Below are 11,396 nucleotides of genomic sequence, written 5' to 3'. Positions count from 1 at the left end.
CTCCGGTTCTGTTCGGTGGGAAAAAACACACACATTTTTTTGTGAGACGATGGGCGTTGTCAGGGCAGTTAGTTAGCTTGAACCATAATATTGTAGTGTGTTGTGTGTTTCACTTTGTGCAGTTTCAGCAGTCTTACGGAAACGTACGTAAAGTTCCGTTATCAGAGAACATAAGCTAATAAGGTAGTCTATACTGACTGGCCAATCCATCGTCATCTTCTCAAGCACTGCCTTGGTTATTGTCCGCACTGTAAATAACTAGAGTTTAGCTCTGAGCTGTGGTGTAATTTGAAGGCTTGGGCCACCTGCTTCACTGACTGGACATCAGTGTAGAGGAGGTACCTGTGGAGAGCCATGGCCCTTAGCCGGAGTCGGTTAAATGGTCCTCTCCAATGCTCATCTGCTGTAATGTTATTGTTTGTTTAGACACTGACCTCTGCACACCTGCTAGCTTCCCCGGGGGTCATTTCTTGTCTCTTGAGGAAATGTCAAGGGTGGAGCAGAATATTGCGTGGGAGAGTGTTCTTTGTTTGTTTGTGCGTGTACGTGTGTGTTTGTCTATTTGTGTGTATGAGTGTATCTGTATTATGTGTGTCATTTCTGTGAGCTTGTCTGTGTTGGTGGGTCTTTTGCTGTGTTTGTGTGTGTGTGTGTGTACGTCTGTGTATCTGTGTGTGTCTGTGTGTGTGCCACAGGGTTTTATTTGAAGTGACTGTAACCAATTTATTGTCACACTAGAAAAAAGCAAACACGAAGCACCTTGAGCACCTGAAATACGTTTAGACACACATATACACACACTGATAATCATGCACACACACACACACACACACACAAATGCAGACAACTACTCCAATATTCCAATGTAGCTTATGGTTAGTACAACAACCAGCTGAATAATAGGCCTATGTTTGCTGATGGCATTACAGACAAACATCTAGTTGTACCAATCAATCATTCTAAAACAGAAAGTGTCACAACATTAACTTGTCATGAAGTGTTCTTTAAACTTGACATCAACAGCTGACCCCAGGAACTATTAGAGATTTTGAAGTGTGTATGTGGTATAACAGGCCTAACAGGCAAATCTCACGATAAAAGGTGCTAGAAACAGAAACACAAAACCCCTGAAATGTCAAAAGAACTTTTCTGCACACTTTAATCCGTGCTAGATTTATGGATTAAAGTGTGCAGACATGTTCTTTTGACTTAAGTCTTTATCCCGACATAACACTAAGATGTAAGGCAGCCATTAGCTTACAACATAGCTTTAGACAACTTGATGCTACCTTAAAGCTAATTAAAAAATGTAGAAACACACCAATGAAAGAAGTAATGAGGTACATGCTCCTAATAGTGCATTCTGCACATTCGAAAATATATTTGGTTTAGCTTAATGTGCTTCTCCTACAACATTACCACTCCCTCTCTTCTTCTCTCTTTATGTGAATCTGTCTCAGTCTATTAAAAAAATGGGATCTAATGGACTGAAACAATGAGGCAGTGTAAGATAATGGCAGTTGGCTGTCTTGCATAGGCAAACAGCATCAGGAAGCAGTTGGCTCTGTTGACGGAAAACAAATAACATAACTGTGACATTTATCTCCCGGCGCCCAAATCTAGATTGCATCAGTATCCCCATTGCTTTTGCATGTGGGTGGCTTTGACGGGTGGTAGAAAGAGAGGGAATATGAATGTCATATTCATAATAGATGCCCAAGACAGCAATGGACTCGGATGGGAGCTGTTTTTTTCCCCCTGACGCTTTTCCTGAGGTAAAAAGCAACATAATTGCACAGCATTAGATCTTAAGTTCTGACTCATGCATCCAATAAAGGCGAGGGCCTTTACCTACGTATATTCTTGGAAATGTAACGTTGTCTTTGGAAATGTCTTTTTGAGGGTTTGCCAGTTTTTTCGGTGACTGGTTGATTTGATTTTGTCGCAAATTAATTTTGTCCTTGAAATAACAAACCTTGTTTATTTTGTTGACTGGATCACGCACAGACAAAAGTGAACACTCACAGATATGCAGGCTCACGCACACACACACACACACACGAACACACACACACACACACACACACACACACACACTCAGGAGAGTGGGGGAGGCAAACAAGCCTTCACTGCCCAAGCCACTGCCCTAAGTAGTAATTATAAACCCATCAAGAAAATGATTCTGTAGGGCAACTTCCTGCATGTAGAACTTTCACCAGCCATTATATTTTTGGACTGTCTTTGGCTTCGCCATTAGTTTGCGTTTGACCTTGGCGTGCCTTGCCCTCTCAGAAATATTACAACTCAAGGTTCACTGTTCAGTTGGAATTGGAACACATGTGATGTGTTTGAAATGTCATCTGTATCACAGTGATAACAACAATAATAACAACAATAACAACAACAAATTATGTTTATACATCACTTTAGTGAGGCACCCAAAGCACTTTAGAGTGAAGGAGGAAAGAGGGGGGGTGTGGGGGGGGTTAACTCAGCCACCACCAGTGTGTGTAGCACCCACACCTTCACCTTCAGTCTGTCCACTGTCTGGTTCAGACTCCCTGATGCAGAGATAATGGATTCAAGGTTAGTGTACCGCACCGAAACGCTCCAAGGCAGTGGCACTAAGAACGAGGCGCCAGAGCTCCGGACTCCTTCTCCTAGGAGGATCCGCACATTTGTCTCCTTTTTCAGGTTGGGGTTAGGGGAGGGGAGGGGGGAATGGGGGGTGGGGTGCAGGGGGGGTTGAGGGGTCCAGCTAGGGGCTAATCATGGGCAGATTTGGCCCGGGTCCGGTGGTAGCCGCAGTGCAGCAGGTGACAGCAGTGCCATGTCATCTTACAAATGAGGGTAGCGAGCCCTTGGCTCCCGATGTTGGGAAAAACAGCCTGAGCTTCGCCTCGCCACAAGGTGGGATAATTTCAGCTCCACCGGTGAGTCTCGGAAGTATTATTCCTCCCCCTAGTTCTAAATTAGGTCTGCCCGGTTTTCCCCCACTAAAGCCATTTTAGTTTTAATGAGGTCTTTGGTTTGGCTGAAAGTGCCCTCAAATATCCACACTTTATCTGCAGTGCAGCTGAGGTGGTTCTATTGAGGCATTCATTCAGTAACTAGCAGTAACTAGAGCAAGAGCAAGGTGCTCACAAAGCAAACCTCTGAGGGGTTGATAGGCTAACCCAATGAGCACTCAAACTAATATAAATCACTTCCTCTACTGCCTATACATTAGGTATGCATTTATGCATAGATTGTACGCGGTTGCAATCATGGATAAGAAGCATCTGTTAAACGGGCGACCATAACCATACAGTGCATCAGGCAAACAAATGAGAGGAGACGATCCGCGCTCCTCCACGCAGTCCTGTGGGGGTAGTGAGTACCCTGTGAGCCAATGGGAGGAAAGAGAGCTTTCATCTCCCCAGCGGAGGCTGCCACTGACCCCCCCCCACCCCGCCCACCACCCCACCCCCCCGACGTGGTGTTCTGCCAGAGAGGAACTCTGAACTGGGTGGACTCCCTGATGGCTACGCCTGGCGTTCTGCTCTCTAGGGTCACTGACGCCCAAACCCCAGATAATGTTTTATGCATTATTGTACAGTAATGTGTTTATACATTATTCAGAGGTGGAAAAAGTCCAGCTTCAGAAAGTACAGTAAAAGCCCGACCACATATCAGTGTACCAACCATTCGTTCAAACCAGCTGATGATTCTAATAGCACAACTTTTCAGCTAGCTAATTAGTGAGATCACCTGTGTTAAGTGCACAGATAGAGCCAATACATGGTTGGATTTTTACTTTCTGAAGCTGGACTTTTCCACCTCTGACATTATTAGCATTCACAACTTATGATCTGGTGTTATGTAGCCTACTAAATGATACATGTGCTGGTGGCAGTATGGCAGTCAGATAACTGGTTGTCGTATTTGCGGTCTGTGTCACTCCAAAACAGGAAGTGGCATAACATGTATCACTTTTTTTAAGAGTTCCCTAACACCCACCCCAAAGCCATCGATATATCAAAGTTGCGACACTACCGTTGACTCCCGTGTACAAAAAATGGCGGCACATCCGGTATGTCATGGTCGTTCAGTAGTTCCTTTCAATGGGAGAATGAATGAATATCTCAGGTGTTATAATAAGACTTTTCTACATGACTTATGGTCGTGTGTATAATAATGCATTTTCAGTGAGTAATATATGTATGTGGAAATGCAGTTTATAGTAATTTTCATTGAGTATTTACCGTAAATATTAATGTGATCGCTGCTGTCAATCCCGTAGTAAACCAGGGACCAAAGGAACTACTGAGGCTAACCACTAACCACGTGACCGCTCTAATCTGGCTCTAACATGGAAGTCAACGGGTGTCGCAGCTTTGATATATCGATGGCTTTGACCCACTCTAATCCTCCCTGAGCTTCCTCCCATGGCTGCCCTTGAGCAGTGTTGGTTTTGACTGTGTTTGTTGGGAGGATGGTGTGTGTGTGTGCGTGAGTGTGTGTGTGTGCGTGACAGCGTGAGTGTTAGCGTGCGTGTGTGTGGGCGCCTGGGCAGCAATTACAGGTGTGAGAAACTCTACCTATGTTTTTTTGGCTCGTTGCTAGCCACTTGAACCATACACATGGAACGCTACTAGCTAGCTTACACCTCGTTCTCTCTCTTCTCTTCTCTCCCCCCCCCTGTGGGACTGATGCTCCAGCAGGGCTGCTGCCAACCGGCTCCGCCGAGAGGGCCGACTCCCCACTGCTCCTGTCTGTCACTCCACTCCACAGGCTCCTCGCCCGGCACTGGGCTGGTGGGCTGATGGAGCTGATGGAGCTGGTGGGGCTGATGGGGCTGATGGAGCTGATGGAGCTGATGGGGCTGATGGAGCTGATGGAGCTGGTGGGAAAGTGGAGCTGATGGAGCTGGTGGAGCTGATGGAGCTGGTGGAGCTGGTGGGGCTGATGGGGCTGATGGAGCTGGTGGCGCTGGTGGAGCTGGTGGAGCTGGTGGGGCTGGTGGGGCTGATGGGGCTGATGGGAAATTGGAGCTGGTGGGGCTGATGGAGCTGATGGAGCTGGTGGGGCTGATGGAGCTGATGGGAAATTGGAGCTGGTGGGGCTGATGGAGCTGATGGAGCTGGTGGGGCTGATGGAGCTGGTGGGAAATTGGAGCTGGTGGGGCTGATGGGGCTGATGGAGCTGATGGAGCTGGTGGGGCTGATGGAGCTGATGGAGCTGGTGGGGCTGATGGAGCTGGTGGGAAATTGGAGCTGGTGGGGCTGATGGAGCTGGTGGGGCTGATGGAGCTGGTGGGAAATTGGAGCTGGTGGGGCTGATGGAGCTGATGGAGCTGATGGAGCTGGTGGGGTTGATGGGGCTGTGGGAAAGTGGAGCTGATGGAGCTGATGGGGCTGATGGAGCTGATGGAGCTGGTGGAGCTGGTGGGGCTGGTGGAGTTGATGGAGCTGGTGGGGCTGGAGAATGGAGGTGATGAGCTGTGCCGGTGCTGTTGCCGCCTTGTAGCTGGCCTGCTTGCTTTAGGGGGCTAACAGTAACATCTCAAGCTCTGTAAAGCCCTTGGTGACCACAGTATGTGTACAGCTAATGGCACTCTATAAATCAATAATATGGAATTGAATGGAGACGGAGGGTAGGGTGGGGGGTTGCTCTGGGCTCTGTGGTTTCCCCTGAGTAGTCTCGGTTTTGATGTCTAGGCTCTTTTGAGAATCAAAAGGTGAGAACCGCAGTTCTTTTTTTTTTTTACTAGCACCGAGTGAGCTGTTGAAACTGTTTGTAGCCAGAGCTGTAGGTTACTGGAGTCCACAGCCTGAGTGATAGCAGATGCTGATGGTTGATGACTGATAGAGAGGATTCTAAAAATCTTAACTTGAATGTAAACAGCTCCTTTAGGTCTCAGTTCTGACATAGTCCTCCTTATGTCTCAGCCCAAGTTTACTGTAATTTCCCGCATATAAGCCACATTGTGTATTTAAGCCACAGGACAGTGTTTTATGCAAGTTAGCATAAAGTAAACCATATTAGCACCATATTAACTGCCCCCTGTATTGACCTCATAGCTGAAGAAATTTAGCAAAATCAATGTATAAGCCGCGGCTAATAGTCGGGAAATTACGGGTAGTTCAGTGTAGATCTGAAATTCTCTGTTTTTCTTCTCAATCTATTCTCATCTCTCCTCATTTCTCCCAAGGGGCCTTTAGGAGAAGAAGGTGAGAAACGTGTTTGAATTGAGCTTTCCTTTAGGCAGGCTCCATTTTGTTCCTCTTATCCCTGATATGGGTTTGCTGTAATCTGGTGTCTCTACAGTTTGGTTCTTATGCAAACCAAAAGTGGGAGCTTTGTTTTGCCCAGACATTTTTTATAGCTCTGCCTTCCTACACACTGATGAAACCGTTGGGCTACTTTAAAGTTAGACCTCTTGGGTACAAAACGTAAGCAGCTACAGTAGATAGCAAATATAGATACTTAAGAGAATTCATTTCCTGTACTGATGTTTCATGCCATGACTCATGATAACTAGCTCATTTTTTTTGTCAGTGACGAATGAGTCCTTTTGAAATAAAGTAAATGTAGTCAAAATATGGGGAAAAAAGCCACTGCTGCTGTGACAATGGCGATTCTCTGTGAGCAAAGATAGTGAACTTAAATGGTTAAATGTCAGTATTTCCGTCACTGATGTTTCCCCACTGTTGACATCTAACTCTGTGATTTGGCAATGCTGGCAGTAGGACTTTGGTGACGACGATCAAAGCACCAGATCGGCTGCCGGGTCTCTGTTCTGTCACTCCCCTGTCTCTGTGCTGCTCCACAGGGTCACCGCCTTCAGTGGCTTTACAAACATGCTACCAGACTACACTTGTGTGTGTGTGTGTGTGTGTGTGAGAGAGAGAGAGGAAGAGGAAGAGACAGTTTGTTAGATAGCTGGCCCGAGCTTGCTGAGCTTGCGGGCAGCTGGATTGAAAGTAAGTGATCCCAAAGGAAGGTGGAAATCCCTAGTACGTTTTAATGTTTGTGAGTGGTGCTAAGAGGGCCTCAATGTGGGTTGGGTTGTTTTTACACAGTGTTACACTTTGCTCTGTTTAATTCTTCCTTTACGCTAAGATCCAATTGAAAGTGTAAAGGATATTAGTGTGTGTGTGTGTGTGTGTGTGTGTGTGTGTGTGTGTGTGTGTGTGCGTAGAGACCTGTGTGACTATATGACTGGAGGCATATGCCCCAGCCCTGCTGTGGCTGTTGTCTTCTGCGCTGGTTTCTGAAGGGTTCCAGACACCTGCTGGAGCTCGTCTCCGCGGGCTGCCCTCTCATCCTTAAAGCCCCACCATCTGTGCACACAGCCTGGGGTGGCCTGCCTCTGCCTCTGCCTCTGCCTCTCTGCTGCTCCCTGGAGCTCAGCGAGCAGGGGCTCTGCTCTCTCTCCTGCTTATGCTCTGCCTGTCTGTCTGTTTTCCTGTCTCTCCTTCCCTCTTTCTGTCTCTCTCTCTCTCTCTCTCTCACTCCCTCCCTGTCTCTGTCTTTCTCTCTCTCTCTCTCTCTCTCTTTTGGGCTGTTTATCTGTCTCTCTTTATGTCTCTCTCCTTCTCTATCTTTATCTAGTCCCCCTCTCTCTCTCACTTTGACTGTCTTTCTCTTTCATACGAGATCCCTCTCCAAGTCTCCTCTCTATCTCTCTCTCTCTCTGATTCTTTCTCCCTCTCTCTGTAATGTTGAAGAGAATGGGCAAATTATTCATAAAGTGTAATGGGAATATGAGTTCTATGACAAAACGTTGAGACTATGCAGGAGAGTCTCGGAACGGCAGACTAGGGTGAGTGGGTTAGAGGACAAAACTCGCACACCAAAAACGTACAAAATGTCTAATGCTTGCATCAGCGAGGCAGGGGAACGCTGATACACTGCTCGGCTGGATATTCAAGGCTGACAGGGTGGCTTGGTCTGGTCTGGTCAAAGACTGATGTGAGATCAGGGGAGACCAATTCCTGGAAGACATGTTCAGTTCCAAAAATGTTGGAGCTTGGCCAAAGGCATCTGCAAGATTCATAAAGAGGGTCTGTTGTGTTGTGGATTGCTCTCATTTTCATTTTTAGTGCATCCTGATATTACCTTTTGTGACTTCCCTTTTATTGGTAATAAAAGGATTCTTTAAAGTAAAGACTATCTTTCTCTCTCTCTCTCTCTATCTCTATCTCTCTCTCTTTCTCTCCACTTCTCCCACTCTCTCTGTTCTCTCCTTGGATCTCTCAGATACATTACTGGGCTGGCTTGTTTGTGATCGCGGTGGAACACTGTTTGTAGAATACCCTCTGCCATATTTTTCAGAGGCTTCACACACATTTGCTTTTATTCATCTAGATGTTTACTCTTAATAGCTGCTTTCATGCCCTGTCCAGGCTCACATTGCAGGCCACACATTAGGCATACATTAGTGGAGATCTCTTTTAGATCTCTGAGAAGATACCAGTTGAGCTATGAGAAAGCTATTAGGAGAGTTGCTGCATTGAGTGATGGCACCAAAGAGAAGAATATTTGATTATATATTATTCATTTGCCAGGCAGTTGTATTCAGAGGACCCTGCAGTACAAAAAAGTGTCTCAGTATGTGTGCTTATTTACAGTAGACTGGCCCTATGACTGTAGCCATTGTTCTACCAGTTGAGTGACAGGAATATCAGCGCAAAACCTGCAATACCTAAGATAAGGAGAGATGGGGTTTTTTTTCACATGTATCCAGCATTTGAACAATGTAGATAGACATTTCAGAACACGTTCCCACTCAGCTTACCACCCTCCTATCTGACATTCTATAAAATTGCACTGCTGGGCTCTGATGGTTTCCATGACAACCGATGTTGTTACCGCGTACAATCTCCAAGCACTCCGAAGTGGGAAAACACTGGCTCCGTTAAGAGAATGACTGCTTCAACCAGAATGAACCGGCTAACAAGGGTCTCCAAGACTGGCTCAACTCTTTTGATTTTTATTCCTCTGGATGTGATAGATCTGATGTATAGGTTGTGAAGTGCCTTGTGTTCTTTCTTCTTCAGTAACTGCAATGTAACTGAGAAGCTACATCAGACGCATAACTGAAGCACTCCGTTTGCAACACGTAAAATCCATTTTAGAAGACCTTATTAATCCATTTTTTAACGTAGGCCTACACACCGCTATCATGTCTGGTACTTTTTCAAAGATTCTAAAGCGCTTGAGAGCACCTCGTGTAAAAAAAGAATGGCAGACATTTTTCAATCTGAATAGTTTAAACAGAATGACAAAAAAACTGACTGTCCAAAAAACTGTTCGTGTAAACCCACCTAATGTGGAGGTTTGTTGGTCATTGTCTGTGCCGTGTGCAAGTACCTTTAAATGGACTGCATAATAGTAACCTACACTGTAATTTCTTGACTACTACTGAGGATCATATATTGATCTTGTGAAATTTCTTTGTCATTCTTCTTTATGATTAAAGCACATTCTGATTCTGATTCAATAGGCTTAACACAGGCGCGGCTAATACATGTTTTTGTTTCTTAATTAGCATAAAATACAGTCCCGCAGTTTATATACAGTACAATGTGGCTAATACACAGGAACAGTAGGCCTATAGTGCTTTTCCTCAGAATACTCAATACGCTGTGTAATTCACCCATTCACTCACACTTTGGCCCACTAGCCTAATGGTGGAGGCTGCCATGCAAGGTGCCAGTGTCTTGCTCAAAGAGACTTCAGCAGGGTCAGGACCCAACGGACTCAAACTATCCCGGCTGCTGAGTGACTCTTTGAACTCCTGAGCTACTGTCACCCTTGTGAGCCGCTCTTCCCCTTAACATCACATCCCACACTGTTCCCAAGGTGGACCGTGCTTTCAGTGGTATCCTCCAACAACTACAGTATTATTTACTTTCTGGAAGTTTCTCTCTGTGTGACTAAGACACCTGTGTGCTTCGGTCAAGTTATTTTCTATGCCCCAATAGCTCTCTCTCTCTCTTTCTCTCTCTCTCTCTCTCTCTCTCTCTCTCTCTCTCTATATATCTCTCTGTGTGTGTTTTCGGTGACCTTTCATCTTCTCCTGTCAGCTGTCTGGTTCCCTCTCCGTCTGGCTCCCTCACCTCAACTCCTCCTGTCTCCTCCTCTCCTCTCCTCTCCGCTCCTCTCCTCTCGCCTCATCGTTCTCTTTGCGCTTTCTCTCGGACTTTCTTCTCATCTCGGTGCCTCTCGGCGTGTCTGTGTCTCGCTTTTCTGTCTCTTTGTAGGCCTCGGCTCCTCGGCTCGAGTTTTGCGTATTTTCGCCTCGGCTATTTCAGGCGATCTCAGACCGGCGTTCTCGATTTATCCCCTCTCTCCCCCTTCTCTGCCGCTGTCTCTCTCTGCCGGCTCCTCTTGACCTGCACCAGTGGCTTAACTCCAGAGAAGAGAGAGGCATGGAGTTCTCTCTAGTCTCGCCTCTTCATGTAGGTGTATGGCGAGTGTGTGTCTGTGTGTGTGTGTGTGTGTGTGTGTGTGTGTGTGTGTGTGTGTGTGTGTGTGTGTGTGTGTGTGTGTATGCGACAGTGGGCAGACAGTGAGCCTGGGGAGATCAGATACCTCAGTGTTGAATAATAACCACGGCAACTCTCTGCCCATCTTGCTTGTGAAGAAATGTGTATCTTGCAACTTGCAATTCATCCCATGGTTTCCATCACAAATGCTTTTACTCAGGGGGGTTGTATGTATGTGTGTGTGTGTGTGTGTGTGTGTGTGTGTGTGTGTGTGTGTGTGTGTGTGTGTGTGTGTGTGTGTGTGTGTGTGTGTGTGTGTGTGTGTGTGTGTGTGTGTGTGTGTGTGTGTATGTGTGTGTGTGTCGTGTGCATGAGAGTGTGTGTGATGCAGTAATGGACATCAATTGATCGATCGATGGATGATCACACTTCTCAGCTGGTATAGATCGATAACTTCAACTTTCCTGAGTTGAGACCGTGTATCCCTCTCCAGTATAGCTTAAGTGATGAGCTTATGATGAATGGCTGATCCAAGTAGTCATGATCACCATCTGTCTTCAATTCGAACAGCTCTGCACTCATTTGGCAGAGGAAAAGGGGTAAAAAAAAAAAAGTATCCCAAATTTGGGCGCGTTCGTTGGGACTGGCTCTGCGCAAACGGGCCTTTGATGTATTGGTGTTGATGCATTTTTGAAGAGGCTGGAGGCTGCACGGCCGGCGGGAAGTGCGCCATGATGAATGGCTCCACCGCAGCGGCAGTTATCACCTCCGACAGTCCAATGAGGAATGCCCATAAAATCCGCTGGCGAAGGAGCCGCTCCTTCCCTGCGGATAACGCATCAATCCGTCTTGTGTGTGTGTAGTGAGGGACCGGGGGGAGTGAGAGAGAGAGAGAGAGAGAGAGAGAGAGAGAGAGAGAGA

General features: G+C 46.4%; 1 protein-coding gene across 1 annotated transcript in view; it reads left to right on the top strand.

The window, feature by feature from the left end:
* The first annotated feature begins 4,920 nt into the window (after positions 1–4,920).
* LOC134062018 (inactive dipeptidyl peptidase 10-like) overlaps positions 4,921–11,396 on the top strand; it is a 107,659-nt gene continuing 101,183 nt past the window's right edge. Inside the window, exon 1 of the mRNA XM_062517891.1 lies at positions 4,921–5,001. Within this exon, the coding sequence (XP_062373875.1) occupies positions 4,921–5,001 (81 nt within the window). The remainder of the gene's footprint in view (positions 5,002–11,396) is intronic.

This window comes from Sardina pilchardus, chromosome 17, assembly GCF_963854185.1.
Source record: "Sardina pilchardus chromosome 17, fSarPil1.1, whole genome shotgun sequence".
Classification (NCBI taxonomy): domain Eukaryota; kingdom Metazoa; phylum Chordata; class Actinopteri; order Clupeiformes; family Clupeidae; genus Sardina; species Sardina pilchardus.
Note: the sequence above shows the minus strand (reverse complement) of the source record. Positions and strands in the feature narration are given on the sequence as shown.